Here is a 17,093-nt window from a genome sequence, read left to right as displayed (position 1 = left end):
GCCAGTAATTTATACCGATTCAGTGGGTCGGGAATCACTCCAGGCAGATTTGGATCTCTCGACAGATGGATTTCAAAAGCTGTTGCTCACGAATCACTTCTACACTGCTTGCGCTGGATGTTTGCTGTCTGACAGCGAGAACGACACAATAGAAAGACGTGCTGCCGTTTATCTTTTGCATGCAGCAGCGTTCGGTCCTGCTTTCTCAGCACTTTCAACCCAGACTGCAAACTCAGCCCGAATCAGTCAAGAGTGATTCTGGACTGAAACGAGTGGTTACTTGCTGCTTAATGACAAATGCCCAGATGGGGTTAAAAGATTAATATTCAGAAATATCAATGTGATGGCACTGACACAACTTGAACTGAACTGAATTAATGACAGTCGTCTTCTGTAGAGCTGAATCCACACTGAACTGAATAAGCGGACATTGAAGTCGCCACAATGGATGCAATCACACTCATTCTCCTGTGGATTACTGAAGCTGCTTTGAAATAACTGTTCTGAATAATGCACTATCAATAAACGAGTCCATAAAGAATAGATTTGAGACATTTAACTCTTTCCCCACCAGCATTCTTTGAGAAAGGTCGCCAGTGATTGATGATTTTCACTCAAATTTGATGGCCTCCAGTATCAAAGTTATCTAACATTAATCGAGCTGAATTTGTTCTGACTCAGTTTAACTCTTCTTAAAGAGTTCTTGTTATATTTTATTACCATTTTCTAAACTATAGCGACTAAATTGATAATGTGAGAAATGTTGAAGGTGTCTGAATACATTTTGGTTTGACTGTATCTATTTGATAAATGAAGTTAACCAACTAACATTATACATTCCCTTTTGGTTTCTGTACCCAATATTTTAAATTTACAAATGCAATAAAAATATTGGTATCAGTACCGGCAAGTACCAAAAATAAAAGTATCGGTATCGGGCGAGTACTGGAAAAAGTGGTATCGGTGCATCCCTACTAACAAGGATTAAAGTTCCGTCGCTACGACGGATTTGACTTTTCATCTGTCAAATTCAAAAATGTATGTTTATAATCTTTTTTAAATTTCTAATTTAAAACAATGTAGAAGACAAATAAGTTACCAATCATATGCCATTAGTATTGATAAATTAATTTGTACTACAAAGGTGGCACAGAAGAACACAAAAGTGGCTTGTAGGTACATTCAGACATCTCATGAGGCCCAGAGGTAGCATGAGTGCAAATAAATTCATAAGGAGATTGTTTTAAATATAACATTTTGAACACAGAAATATGATTCAAATAACTGAAATTATATGCCAAAAATGAAAATGGCGGCAAGTCACTGATTTTATCACTGAATCATTCATTCAATTGATTCATTCGAACGGCTGAATCATTCAGGAATGAAGTAGATGACTGTCTATGAACTGACAGAAATCCGTCGTAGCGACGGAACTTTAATCCCTGGATTAAAAGCTCATTAGATGTGATAGGGATGGAAGCAGAACTAAAAGGACTTACCGAAAGACTCATTGACGGGCAGGAAGGCCTTAACGATGAACATGGGTGTTCCCATGACCTGAGACTCCTCGAAGACGTGGCCTCGTTTTCTGTTCAACACGCCGTAGATGCCGCCAACCACCTGCTCTGGGCACTGAGAGGAGAACAGAGATGCTCACACCTGAAGATGATGATGATTACACAGTGAAGTCCATCTGAAGAACGAGGCGTCTCACCTGAATCTCCACCAGGTAGACGGGCTCCATGAGTCTGGGCTCAGCTGTGATCTGGCAGGCGTACAGGACCCTGCGGGCCGTGGGAATGATCTGGCCACCGCCGCGGTGGATGGCGTCTGTGTGGAGAGTCACGTCGTGGACGTCGAAACGAACGGCACGCAGGTTCTCCTCGCAGAGCACACCCTGAGCAGAGAAACCAAACCAATCAAAACTTTAATATTCGTCAAATACAGCAGTGACCAAGAGCAAGAAAGTCATCAAGAAGGACAAGGAGGGAACACAAGTCTTAATATTAACAATAAAAATAAAGGATTATTCTTATAAAAAAAATAATAATAATGAATTTAATACCCTGTAATTGTTTGTATTTTATTTTAATACAACTAAAAAGACCAATTAAAATGACCTTTTTTATTGTTTTTATCATTGCATTTTATTATGAAAAATACAAAGCATAAAAAAAAGAAGCAAAAACTTACAAAGTACACAAACAAAATTAACGCTTTATTGGTTTGTATTTGTTGCTATTAATACAAATATTAATAACAAACCAAAAACAAAAATATAATTAAGATACAAACCAATTTTTTAAAAATGTGTATTTTGTTTTTTTAATTCTATTTTACTTTTAGTAATAAAAGTATGATAGCAAAATATATATATTTTTAATTGGTTTGGTTTCTAGGAACAAAAAAAAATAAAAATAAAAGGCAAAACCTAAAAATAAAAAATTCTAATAAATTTGTATTGGTTGTTTTTTTTATTATATTAAAAAAATAATTAAAAAATTGTAGCACTATTATAACAGCAAGAGCAAAATACTAACAGCAAAATGCTAATTTTTTTTTTTTTTAATTAATACTTATTTTTATTGGCTCGTATTGTTTATATTATTTATATCTAATTGCACTTCATTTTAAATGAATAAAAATATTCCAATAAAACATTTTAAATAATTCAAAGTTTATGACCAGATCTCAATATTGTAGATTGGCTCTCGCTCATGTCCGTGGAGGTCTCAGATATTTATGGTAGGTGTTATCGATCACTTCTTCAGAGTGGTGCATGATTTCTCCTCACAGACCAGCCAGGACATCAAGAGGACGGCTCGTTAACCAAACCCCGTTTGACTTCGAACATCTCACCTCTTTAGTGGCCCACTGGAATCCAGCCACGACGCTGTCCTTGATCTCGTTCAGGTACTGCACTCCTTTGGTCACATCCATCAGGAGGTTGGGTCCGGTTCCGTCTGGTCCGAAGCACCAGATCTTACGGGCCTCTGTGACCTCCCACTCGTATTTGTCAGCCAGATAACGAGCGCGGGTCTTGAGCTCCTGGCGGGATGTCACGTCGCCCTTGTCGATGTCTTCAGCGAGACCGTCGGGGAACGGCCTGGCCTTCATGTACAGACGGTTGTGCTTGTTGGGGGACTTCGACAAACACATCTGGTCTGACTCTGCGCTGACCGTCTCTCTGTAGGACACAACGGGGTCTGATTTCTGTTGGAGAACCAGACACACGGGTTACATCAGGAATGGCTGGTTGGCTGCATTTCAATTTATTGGCATTTCAGCTTCATAAGCTTTATTATATGACTGATACAGATTCAACATTCAAAACTCAAGTTTAAATCACGTATTTGCAATTAAACTACTGAGCCCCACATGACATGGACAAAAATATATATTTAGCATTTATTCAACAAATGAAATAAAGGAAACTACCTAATACAAGAGAAACCAATTCTTAATTCATGGTCACAAATGAAACGAGGGAATGAACGAGCAAGAGAACCAATAAAACTGTGAACAAAGAAAAACCGAGCAAACTAAAATGAGCGAGTGAATGAATTAAAAGTAGTGAGTGAACGGATTAAAACGAATGAGTAAAAATTCTTAGTTTGTGGCCATGATTCAACTAAAACAAGGGTACCAATTAATTAATAGTGGGAACCAATTCTTAATTCTTGGTCACGATAAAAATACAAAATAAAAATGAGGGAACTAATAGAAGGAATTAATTAAAAACAAGGGAACGAGTTCTTTGCAGACAGGCACGAAATGTTTTTTTTTTTTCTAGTTTATATTGTAATTTCATCCGAAGCATCTATGATTGAATCAAGTGTGCAAGGAACTGTACACAATTTGGATCATGTACACAACTCTATAAAAATCTAACGGTTTTTCTATGTCCTAATAAAATCTGCCGAGTGCTAAAGATGCACAGACCTTCAGTGGAATGCAGGCGTGGTCCTCCTCCAGATCTTTAAGGCAGATTTCCAGGTGAAGCTCTCCGGCGCCGGCGATGATGTGCTCTCCGGACTCCTCGATGATACACTGCACCATGGGGTCGGACTTGGCTAGGCGCTTGAGTCCCTCCACTAGTTTGGGCAGGTCGGCGGGGTTCTTGGCCTCCACCGCCACTCTGACCACAGGGCTGACGCTGAACTTCATCACACGCATGTTGTGGGCATGCTCGAAAGTTGTGATGGTCCCGGTCTTCACCAAAAACTGGTCCACGCCAACCAGACCCACGATGTTACCACATGGCACGTCTTCAATGGGCTCCACGTAACGACCCATCATCAAAATGGTCCTGGAATAAAGAAATGCTGTGCATCAGAAAGGTGGTACACAGTTATGGGATCACGTTAATTAGTGATGCACTGAAGTTTGGCAACCGGAAGTTAATTTGAGGGACAATAAAATCATTACAACCAATAAAAATACAAATAATTCGCAAATAAATTATTTTGAAGAACTGAGATCTTTTAGTCGGTGCAGTTTTCGGTTGATGCATGATCAAAAAGTCACTAAACATTATTTCTAGAAGGGCTGGGACAATAAATCGATGCATCGCGATTCATGGATCGATTCTGAGATTTTCGGAACGCATCGGGATTCTCTCTGGAATAGATTTTAGGTTCAAGTGGTGCGTGTGTAAATGAACTGGAAGCAGGCAGAATACGGCTATTTCTAAAGCATGCAGTGCCACCTGCTGTTAAAAACTAAGCTCAGAATCGATTCAAGAGAGAATCGCAATGCCTTCGGAAAATCTCAGAATCATTTCCGCTTGCAATGCATTGATTGTCCCAGTCCTTACTTGTAGCACACCAACCATCCAATAAATCGCAATAATCTTTGTGCTTTATATAAATTTGACTCAAATTGTCATTTTTACATACAATTTCTACAATAAATGTAGCCTACACATTCTTTAATTATTTTGATACACATGCACATTCATTAATATTGGTACTTAACCTGTTGTCTTCATTATTTAATGCATGTTTAAATAAATCGGGCATGAAGTTATTAACCCTTTAGGCGCCAGGATTTTTTTGGGAAAAATGCTGGATTTTGACATCAAGATTTCAAAAGCTTGTAGCTTGAAAGGGCTTAAAGATAGAGATCTAATGTAAATTAGAAAAATGTTGGGCATGACCGAAAGGTTATGTGGGGCATACATATATATATAAAAAAAAATATATAAACTGGATCATTTTTAGAGCTTTAAAGTTCTTGAATTTCTCTCTCAAAAGGTTGTACAAACCCTGAAATGAATAATGTAATAACATTCAACTCTTTCTGCCACAACACAATGCATGGTTATAGCTAACGTCATTACTTCTGGATTTCTGACATACGGCAGCGCTGTTTGATCCGTTAATAACAGGGAAATCTGTGCAGTTCAAACGCTTCTCTCTGGATCTCGCAGCGCGGTGCAGTAACTGTTGCAAGATCAACACTGGCTCCCGAGTAAACCCGCTCTGAGCTCAGACCAGTTTTCTCACGCTGTGCTCAATTATTGGTCCGAGTTGATATGTTCCGCGCTGCGCAGCTCAAACGAACAGCGCAGTTTCGTTACACGCTTGTTTCATTTGATGTTTCTCATATGCAACAGAAATGGCAGGGCTTATGAGTTAGGCAACGCGGTGGTTGTGCCAGTGCGAGCACTCACAAAATTTAGTCACAGGCATAAAAAAACACATTTGGTCGCAGTCTGGAGCCCTACAATAGAAAATTCTGTTGTCATTTATGTAATCTACAGCTAGCTGTGCATTAAATTATTTTAACACATGGTGGCAAAGAACCACCCAACGCGCAGCAGAGATCTAGTATGCAGCCCGCTTTAAATCAGACACCGAGATGAAGTAGTGCGGTAAGATCACATTTATTTGAATGCATGAATTATAGCATTGATTTGAGTTAATTATCGATAGAGCGAGCGAGATGAAAGTTGCATCTGTGCATCTCACTGCACACAGTGAACCTGTAAGTTTAGTTACTTCAAAAACAGCAATTTTACCTCCTCGTTGCCGAGAAATATAGCGATTCAGTATCTAAGCTATTATATTAATAAAGTAGACAAGTGTGTGCTCGTCAATGTTTCCGTGTGTGCGCTGCGCAATCTCCAATCTGTGTGCGCACGCGGCAATGAAAGCAGCGCATTAATATAGAACACTGATTAAACTGACTTGTATTAAACCGTTTCAATGCACACCTGTCAGCCAATGAGAATAGAGCATTCAGACAGACCATGGTATGATATTTAATTCTTTAGAAAAGCAATAATTACTAAACCTGAGCAATGAAATACAGCTTGTTAATTACAATATATTTGGAGCAAACAAACATTTTAATACTCTTATCTGGGGGAAAAAAAAAAGTTGAAATCACTTTAAAGGCTACATACAGTTCCTTTTTAATTTTAAATTTCGGCTGGTTCCCTTTAAGTGAACTGGGTTTGGTTCTTTTAAAGCAGACTACGTGAAAACACCTTTAGAATGATTTCTGAAGATCATGTGACACTGAAGACTTGAGTAATGATGCTGAAAATTCAGCTTTGATCACAGAAATAAATTTCATTTTAACAGATATTCACATAGAAAACGGTTACTTTAAATTATAAAAATATTTCACAATATTACAGCTTTTTTGAACAAATAAACAATTTTGGAAAGCATTAAAAATATTTTTAAATCTTTTAAATGGCAGTGTATGAGCTTAAGTCTTCTAGCAGATGTTTAATTCAAATTACTAAAATAATGCTCAAGACGAGGCTCACTTTATCAGCTAAACTGAACAGACTGTATTTACAGGTATGAAGCTCACCTGTCACCCCAGAGTTTCTTCATCATGTCCTCAACTTTCTTACAGCGTTCAGATGGGCTCAGCTGACCTTCACCTTTAGCAGCAAACTTGGCCACATACATCTCCGCAAACTGCTTCAGAGTGAAAGCCCAGCCGTGAAGACCAGATCCAAAACCCACAGTACCGATCACTGGATCAATCTGAGAGAAAACAGAGAGATGAGCACAAGTAGTCCAGCTCAAGGAACCGATATCATGAGACTACAGCTCTGAACGGGTCAGAAATCACTGAAGGATCAGCGTAGGTCTCAGATATTGTGTTTAGTTGTTCATCAGCCAATCAGAGTGGTGCATGGTTTCTCCTCACAGACCGCATAGCATTTTACCACTTCATATAAACAAACGAAAGCATGTTCTCACCATGATGTTACCCATGGGTCCATTCTCGTCCTCTCCGTAGGTGGAGATGATGACGTTGACATTCTCCACGATACGCTGGAAGGTTTGGTACAGCTCCTCGGGGGCCAACTGCAGCTCCAGCAGGGCCCGGTCCATCTTATTCATCATCAGCACGGGCTTAATGCGCTCGGCGATGGCCTGTCTCAGCACCGTCTCTGTCTGCACGCACACACCTGAGCAAAAGAGACATTTAACGTCCTGTAAATAGCAATAAATGCATTTTAGATCATATCAGGGTTTCATGAAGGTAACTTTAAGAGCTTTTTATGACTAAGTACAGAGAAGGACTAAACGGAAGGCAACAATACATTCTCTAAATGTAAATCCGAACTTCTGAAGTATTAAGTAGTCAAATTTAAGACTTAAGGAATAAATGGAAGTGTAAACAAAGAAATTAATCAATTAAGTGAGTTTATGATTAATACATGAACAAATATCAACCAAAAGGGTCTTAAACTTAATTCAAAGGGAAAACAAGTTTATTTTTCTGACTCTATTGGCAGATATTTGTTCCCAGTGTAAGTATAAATGCACTTCATTTTGATCAATTTCAACTAGAATATTCCTCTTCATTTTGCATCTCAACTAAATGTTCTCCAGTACAGAAATCAAAGTATTTTTAAATCAAGAAACAAGACAAAAAACCAAGGAGTGTTTTTGCAGTGTATGCAATATTTAAGGGCAAATTAAGACCTTTTAAGACTCACAGAAACGTGTCTAAGGAGAATAAGAATTATTAGCAACATTAAAAGGTTTGAAAAAACTTCCAACTCATTTATAAAATAAAAGGCTTGAATACCTCTGCTCACAAGCACTAAAACATGAAAATAGGTTTAACACTGCAAAAAAAAAAAATGCTGTTCTTCCTCAGTATTTGTCTTGGTTTGCTTTCCACTGCAAATGTCTAAAGATTCTTAAATCAAGATGCATTTACTTAGCTAAAGCACATCTTCACAAGCACAAAATCTTGTTTTCTGAAAAACGGATTAAAAATGAATTTAGTCTGATTAAAACCAGAATAAACATCTAATGGTCCCTTTGACAGATACCTGCTTTATGCAAAACAAAGTCTGAGAAATTGAACAAGTGAGTTTTTGCTTAAAGTAAACGTTTCTTGATTTAACGATCTTTAAATATTTGTATTGTAAAATAAGACAATACAGAGGAAGAGTTCCAGTCCTTGATTCTGATTGGCTGAGAAGCGGTTGTAAATGACTCTACAGCTGTGTCTCATTTAGAAGGCTGCGTCCTCCGGAGGTCGCATTCGAAGGATGCATACGTCACAAAGTAACATATACCTTTGCTAACGTTTGTGTGTTGCTCGGCAACCACTTTGTAGCAACCACAACTGTTTCTGAGGAGCTACATTGTTTGGTGGAAGAATACTGTTTTTATTAATATCATTACACTTCATTTGCTCCGTTTTATTTTGAATTTTATTTTTATTATAAAGCCGATTCCGTGATTAGTAGTAAACAGCCATCACCTGCTTTCAGATGGAGCGGCATTTAATACACAGTGCCGTAGTTCACTGACAATTAGGCAATATCACGTTCATAATCGCATTCAATTATGAACGTGATATTGCCTAATTGTCAGTGAACTATGGCTCTGTGTATTAAATGCTGCTCCATCTGAAAGCAGGTGATGGCGATTTACTACCAATCACGGAACTGGCTTTACTGACGAGGTGCGCTTGACAATCGCATGCGATTAATTGCACAGCCCTAGTTTTAGGCACTCCGCTTCATGCCTAACAACGCCCCTTAGCCGTTATAAATTCACTGTAAACCACGGCTTCTTGGGGCTTATTGATTTATTTAATGTCATAACTAAATGGCATAAATATAAGACTTTTGGTCCAATTTAAGGCATTCATTTGGGGAAGGGAGACTTCAGACCCGCATAAACCCTATGAAGGCCACATCAATGACAGTATGATGTATAACCACAGTAAAAAGCTTACCAGAGACACAGTCCACCACAACCAGAGCTCCATCGGTGACACGCAGAGCAGCCGTGACCTCGGAGGAGAAGTCCACGTGGCCGGGAGAGTCGATCAGGTTGATGAGGAAACCAGATCCATCCTTGCACTGCTTAATGAAGGCCATGTCATTTTCGGTCAGCTCGTAGTACATGGAGATGGCACTGAGAAAGAGGCATGACAGAGGGAAATCAACAACCAACTCTTTGTGCATTAACATGAGACACTCGGCTTGGCTTTTGTTTTGTTCTTGTGAGCATGTCACAGATGATTGGCTGTTTGGGGCAACTATGAACTCTGAGATTGGTTATTTAGTGATAACTAAACTTGAATAAGAAATATAAGAAAATACAAAGTAAATGACTGTTAGACATATTGCTTGCACTTTTTCCCTCACTACAGACATCTAACGTTTTAAATAGTGTGTTTTACTAAATGCACTTTGGGTTGTTTTTATTAGTGAAAGAAAGCTCAAATGTTTGCCCTTCTGGATTTACCATATTTGAGTTCAATTAAATTGTCTAAACTTTCATACCACAGGTGCATTTTTGCATTGTGATATATTATGACTATATAGTTACAACCCTAACAAAAAGGAATAAATACTATATGACTCAATGCCATAAAACACTGAAAATGCAGTTAAACAGCCTTTGCCTTCATGCATATCACAAACACTCTTCTGAACTCCATTTATAGTCATGCATGTTGTTTTTTTATCTTATATGATTGCACTTTTCACACAATTTCCATTTTAATTCTATGATATTGTCTGTAGATGTCCACCGATTTGATTTTACGGATACCGATTTATCAACTGATCGTTTTTAAAATGGATACGCAACGAAAACTAAAATACTACTTTACAATAAACAGTACTGAACCATGCTTTGTAAATGAATAATATTAATCTTAATTATATATTGATGATAATTAGTAGTTCCTAGTTCATTAATGTTAACAGAAGCAACTTTAACATTTAAATGTAGTAAATGTTGTAATTAACACTCTAACCAGGAACAACACTTTTACAGCTTTTAATAATTCATTACAAATTGACTTTTATTGTAAAGTGTTCTCGTATCATCAGTCATGCTTACAGATGGAAATATACAAATATCTACACAAAGGCCATAGCATTGAAATTACATACATATTGATAGTTTGTCTACTCTCATACTTTATTTGCTTCTATTTTAGAACACTTGAATATCTAACCAAAACTATAATCCGTTAGGGTGCTTTCACACTAAAACTTTAGGTGCGCACCCGGGTTTGATTGACATCAGAGTTCGGTTCGTTTGGATGATGTGAACGCGGTCTTCCGAACTCGGGTGCGCACCCGCGAACTGTACCAGAGTCAGTTTAAAAAGAGTGGTCTGGGGTATGGTTCGCTGCTGATGTGAACACAATCATACCAAATCACGGTAGTGAACCGCTATTAATGACATTATTTGATAAAAATGTGTTTTTCACTCACTTTCTTGACTAGCGTGACTGACGCGCTGCAAGCAGAGAGCTGTAGATCTTATTTCTGTTCGCCTTCAGAGTTCTTTAGAGCATTGTCAGTACATTCGTAAGGCAGACGTAAGTGCTGTCATGTACTGAAGCTTTGAAAACAAAACCAATGGTTCAAAAGCACAAATATAAAATTAAAGAGAGCAACGCTATGCATTTTGCCGTCTTCTCCTGAGATTTTTTCCATCTCTTCCATTTTCTCCATCGTTACCAAGCAATGGGGTAAACAGCTGCTGGCTTGACGCAAACGAACCAAATATAATGTGAACACAGTCCAGCAGGGGCAGGGGGGAACAATCGAACTCTGGTTCGGACCAAGCAATCAAACCAAGTGTGAAAGCACCCTTAGTCACGCCAGGCAAAAGTGCAGTGTCGAGTCTAGGACGACTCGCAGGAATCACACACACCGGATGCATTTGGGTCGGACTTGCGTGCGTTTAGTCACATTGTTTTAACCGCTTGAGGTAAAACTAATGTTCGCATCCTTTCAGCCTTGAAAGCAAACTGCTGCTCTTTCTCTAAATCATCATCTAGTCAACAAATTAATTACTTTACAATGATACGAAAACATGCACTATAGTATAATGTGTACACATCTCATGGTCTGATTTAAATCCGCTTCTGAAGTGTCCCGCGGAACACAGCCGCCCCAGCAACAGATGCAACCCGGAAAAACTATCGGCATGGACTTTTGCCAATAGCCGATAGTTCCAGCAATCGGTGCCAATTATTCAGCAAAAACCGCTCACTCGGTCGACCTCTAATCGTCAGGTTGAGTTATGCATGATATTTATATCGTCTATTTATCTGGATTTTATTTACAGATTTGCAATTTTAAAAATCCCGATATTTCCAAAGTTACTTATGCATGGCAATGCTATTCAATCTATTCAACTGCATATTTACAGTCTGGCAATTTTAAAATCCCCTGATATTTACAAGTTCAGTCATGTATGAAAATGTTTACATTTAATTGCAATTTTATAGGTCTGCATATGGAAAAAGCCTGATATTCCCAGATTTAGTTATGCATAATTTTTATATACTTAATTGCACTTTTTACAGACATGCACATTTAAAATTCCCTTATGCATGATACCGTTTAGATTTATTTAACTGCATTTTATTTAGTCTTGCGATCTTAAAGTCCCTGGATATTCGCCGGCGTCTTACGTGGATTTGATGGTGATGCAGCGCTCTTGCTCGTCTTTACGTGTGTCAGTGAAGCGGGTTTCTCCGGCGCGGGCGGAGGCGATGATTCCAGCCTTGGACACCAGAGAGTCAGTCAGTGTAGATTTCCCGTGATCCACGTGCGCAATCACAGACATGTTACGGATGTTGGACTTCTTGTCCATGATGGCACGGATCTGGTCGACTGTGAAGTTCACCTGGAGGAGACGCATTTGAAATTCATCATCCAAACTTGCATCAAACAATGGTATAAACATCAATGTAAATTGTGATAATCATAATTAATAAATCGCAATTACAATTTCAAGGGAATAATCGAAAATTATGATTTGTCATAATCATGCAGCCCTAGCACAGTCATCTGTAAATATTTTTATTTTCTCAGGAATTAATTGATTTTCTTGAAGTGACGACATACAGAGCCCCCCGGCTGTGTGCATGATCCCATTTGCCAAGTTCAATGGTCTATAAAAAAAGACTGGTACTGTATTTATAAAAATAAAAAGTGTTCCAAATTTGGCTCCCTTTAGGGCAGTACGTCAGATTTCTAGGCCTCAAGCCTGCTTTAACACGTACTCTGCGGCAACCAAAAATAAATAAAACGCACTGCGAAATGGGCTGATGGTGCATTAAGTGGCTCAGTGTGCAGTCCTATATGCTAAGCTTAATGGCTTCTCGTGCACACTCAAAAATCTGTATATTTTTTTATTTCTGTAAAGATCCTTTTAGAGGCTCTATAATGCCAAGAATATGAGAAATCCATCATTTTTCTGCATAATGAAAAAGTGCACCTTGAATTCATTCAGTCACTAAACAGCTGCCATCAAAACACTTCTTGTACCATAAAAACATTGTAATTAAATTTATAATTTTCTATTACAGAAAACTAATGCATATTTTTTTCTATACTTGCAATTACAATTTCAAGGGAATAATCGAAAATTATGATTTGTCATAATTGTGCAGCCCTAGCAGTCATCTGTAAATATTTTTATTTTCTCAGGAATTAATTGATTTTCTTGAAGTGACGACATACAGAGCCCCCCGGCTGTGTGCATGATCCCATTTGCCAAGTTCAATGGTCTATAAAAAAAGACTGGTACTGTATTTATAAAAATAAAAAGTGTTCCAAATTTGGCTCCCTTTAGGGCAGTACGTCAGATTTCTAGGCCTCAAGCCTGCTTTAACACGTACTCTGCGGCAACCAAAAATAAATAAAACGCACTGCGAAATGGGCTGATGGTGCATTAAGTGGCTCAGTGTGCAGTCCTATATGCTAAGCTTAATGGCTTCTCGTGCACACTCAAAAATCTGTATATTTTTTTATTTCTGTAAAGATCCTTTTAGAGGCTCTATAATGCCAAGAATATGAGAAATCCATCATTTTTCTGCATAATGAAAAAGTGCACCTTGAATTCATTCAGTCACTAAACGGCTGCCATCAAAACACTTCTTGTACCATAAAAACATTGTAATTAAATTTATAATTTTCTATTACAGAAAACTAATGCATATTTTTTTCTATACTCTTACAGACCTGGAAATGACTAAAAACAAATTCCATATTTTTTACAAACTGCGTAGGAACCCTGTTTGACAATCCTGATGAGTGACATGATTAAACTGGCAGGCATGGCAGAGCATCAACACTTCTAGGACGCATTTAGGTTGAATTTTGCCATCTATGGTGCGCAGATTAGAGATTTAGATGTAGATATCAAATGTGACACTTATATTGAACATGACACCTGTTTAGAAGAGATTGTATGTAACGGGCAGCAATTATTTAGCCGCGTTAAACGCAATATCTTTTATACTTTATTAAATATTCACCGCTTGCGCCCTTTTCACGGCCTACCGGAAGCCAACAGACGGCCATGTGCGTGATGTGGACCCGCTGATGAACCGCACATCCGGGACACACCGCAACACGTGACCGCCGTGAGCCGGTCTGAAACACACGCGACACCTGCAGGCAAAGCGACTGAAACCGCACACAGGCCATCACACGCAGACGGGCATAATTGTGCAGCCCTAGCAGTCATCTGTAAATATTTTTATTTTCTCAGGAATTAATTGATTTTCTTGAAGTGACGACATACAGAGCCCCCCGGCTGTGTGCATGATCCCATTTGCCAAGTTCAATGGTCTATAAAAAAAGACTGGTACTGTATTTATAAAAATAAAAAGTGTTCCAAATTTGGCTCCCTTTAGGGCAGTACGTCAGATTTCTAGGCCTCAAGCCTGCTTTAACACGTACTCTGCGGCAACCAAAAATAAATAAACGCACTGCGAAATGGGCTGATGGTGCATTAAGTGGCTCAGTGTGCAGTCCTATATGCTAAGCTTAATGGCTTCTCGTGCACACTCAAAAATCTGTATTTTTTTTTATTTCTGTAAAGATCCTTTTAGAGGCTCTATAATGCCAAGAATATGAGAAATCCATCATTTTTCTGCATAATGAAAAAGTGCACCTTGAATTCATTCAGTCACTAAACAGCTGCCATCAAAACACTTCTTGTACCATAAAAACATTAATTAAATTTATAATTTTCTATTACAGAAAACTAATGCATATTTTTTTCTATACTCTTACAGACCTGGAAATGACTAAAAACAAATTCCATATTTTTACAAACTGCGTAGGAACCCTGTTTGACAATCCTGATGAGTGACATGATTAAACTGGCAGACATGGCAGAGCATCAACACTTCTAGGACGCATTTAGGTTGAATTTTGCCATCTATGGTGCGCAGATTAGACATTTAGATGTAGATATCAAATGTGACACTTATATTGAACATGACACCTGTTTAGAAGAGATTGTATGTAACGGGCAGCAATTATTTAGCCGCGTTAAACGCAATATCTTTTATACTTTATTAAATATTCACCGCTTGCGCCCTTTTCACGGCCTACCGGAAGCCAACAGACGGCCATGTGCGTGATGTGGACCCGCTGATGAACCGCACATCCGGGACACACCGCAACACGTGACCGCCGTGAGCCGGTCTGAAACACACGCGACACCTGCCGGCAAAGCGACTGAAACCGCACACAGGCCATCACACGCAGACGGGAAACTAGTCACGGAATTAAAACACTAGGATATGAAGTTACAAACCCGATAGTGGAGGCTTTCAGATCAAACACGCGATTCTTTGCACAATACGTGGCACGGTTAGCTAGCATGCTAACCAGGCCCGGCCTGACAAGAGCCGGGAAAACAAACCGAACGACTCAAAATTAGACGTTAAGGGCGTGGAGTATTTAATAAACTAGTTATAATCTAGGCAGAAACGATCAATGAGTTTTAAAGCGTTTTAGGAAATGAATCACGCCGCAGCCATTTTGTTTTGTGGTAAACAACTAGCCGGCCTCTTCCCGCCCGCATTTTGCCGCAAATCCCGCTAAACGCAGAAATACCGTATCAGACATTGAAATCTGCTCGCTGCACAACTGTACCGAATCAAATAATACGTCTGATACGTACCATTTTGACAGATGGTTCAAGATTCACTCGGCACTGATTTTACAGCAGAGCGCGCTGCCTTCCGCTGGCGGGAACAGGCAGGGGAGAAGGACGCGTCACGCCGCCGCGCGCTTTTATATTCCGGCCACGCTTTCAGCGTAGCGTCATGACGCACAGGCGACGCTGTTTTCTTTGGCTCCTCCTCGCGTCACACATGAGGAATACAGCATTGGCAGCATTGGCGTGACTGAAATATGGAAGAAAAAACGAAAATAAATAACTAAACAGACACATCGACGCCCATATAAACCAAACTTTTGATGATAACCCGCACATCCGGGACACCCCGCAACCCGTGACCGCCGTGAGCCGGTCTGAAACACACGCGACACCTGCAGGCAAAGCGACTGAAACCGCACACAGGCCATCACACGCAGACGGGAAACTAGCCACGGAATTAAAACACTAGGATATGAAGTTACAAACCCGATAGTGGAGGCTTTCAGATCAAACACGCGATTCTTTGCACAATACGTGGCACGGTTAGCTAGCATGCTAACCAGGCCCGGCCTGACAAGAGCCGGAAAAACAAACCGAACGACTCAAAATTAGGCGTTAAGGTCGTGGAGTATTTAATAAACTAGTTATAATCTAGGCAGAAACGATCAATGAGTTGTAAAGCGTTTTAGGAAATGAATCACGCCGCAGCCATTTTGTTTTGTGGTAAACAACTAGCTCAGTGTGCCCGCCCGCATTTTGCCGCAAATCCCGCTAAACGCAGAAATACCGTATCAGACATTGAAATCTGCTCGCTGCACAACTGTATCGAATCAAATAATACGTCTGATACGTACCATTTTGACAGATGGTTCAAGATTCACTCGGCACTGATTTTACAGCAGAGCGCGCTGCCTTCCGCTGGCGGGAACAGGCAGGGGAGAAGGACGCGTCACGCCGCCGCGCGCTTTTATATTCCGGCCACGCTTTCAGCGTAGCGTCATGACGCACAGGCGACGCTGTTTTCTTTGGCTCCTCCTCGCGTCACACATGAGGAATACAGCATTGGCAGCATTGGCGTGACTGAAATATGGAAGAAAAAACGAAAATAAATAACTAAACAGACACATCGACGCCCATATAAATGCTTATTTAAGACATTAGTTATATAATATTTAAGTAAATAAATAATTAAATGGTCACATCCATACACCTACATTTTTAAATAGGAAATTTAGCTGTCTAATAGTTAAGTAACAGAATAAGTCACAGTCATGCACATATAAATGCTTAAAAGGAACATAAATTGTATAATATAATTATATAATATAAAATTGCATACTCTTGTATGCTCTTTAAAACATTTTCCTCCCTCCTTTGTCCTCCTCCTCTCCCTCCTTCATCAACTCTTAACAGCTCACGACTTTGCCACATTCTTCATTAATAAAATTACAAACCTCAGTGCACAGTTTTCCACACCACAATCTGTCAAGCACATCTTACCAGCAAACATATACTCGTTCACATCCACTCTCTGAGGCAGAAGTCTCTAAACTCATCCTTTCTAATCATCCTACTACTTGTCCGCTTGATCCTATTCCATCTCATCTCCTTCAAGCCATTTCTCCTGCCGTTGTACCTGCACTCACTCACATGAACACA

The 17,093-nt window shown here is 39.3% G+C and overlaps 1 protein-coding gene across 1 annotated transcript in view; it reads right to left on the bottom strand.

Annotated features, from left to right (window-relative positions):
- Positions 1-15,560, bottom strand: part of LOC107596287 (elongation factor 2-like) — an 18,548-nt gene extending 2,988 nt beyond the window's left edge. The window contains exons 1-10 of the mRNA XM_016286982.1: positions 15,456-15,560; positions 11,944-12,158; positions 9,235-9,416; positions 7,230-7,441; positions 6,832-7,010; positions 6,195-6,220; positions 3,946-4,328; positions 2,863-3,216; positions 1,718-1,900; positions 1,503-1,635 (exon numbers count right to left, since the gene is read on the bottom strand). Of these exons, the coding sequence (XP_016142468.1) occupies positions 1,503-1,635; positions 1,718-1,900; positions 2,863-3,216; positions 3,946-4,328; positions 6,195-6,220; positions 6,832-7,010; positions 7,230-7,441; positions 9,235-9,416; positions 11,944-12,158; positions 15,456-15,458 (1,870 nt within the window). The 5' untranslated portion in view covers positions 15,459-15,560. The remainder of the gene's footprint in view (positions 1-1,502; positions 1,636-1,717; positions 1,901-2,862; positions 3,217-3,945; positions 4,329-6,194; positions 6,221-6,831; positions 7,011-7,229; positions 7,442-9,234; positions 9,417-11,943; positions 12,159-15,455) is intronic.
- Positions 15,561-17,093: the final 1,533 nt, after the last annotated feature.

The sequence above is a fragment of the Sinocyclocheilus grahami genome, unplaced genomic scaffold (genome assembly GCF_001515645.1).
Source record: "Sinocyclocheilus grahami isolate Dianchi unplaced genomic scaffold, SAMN03320097.WGS_v1.1 scaffold216.1, whole genome shotgun sequence".
NCBI lineage: Eukaryota > Metazoa > Chordata > Actinopteri > Cypriniformes > Cyprinidae > Sinocyclocheilus > Sinocyclocheilus grahami.
The sequence above is the reverse complement of the archived record's forward strand: the minus strand, read 5'-3'. Positions and strand labels throughout refer to the sequence as shown.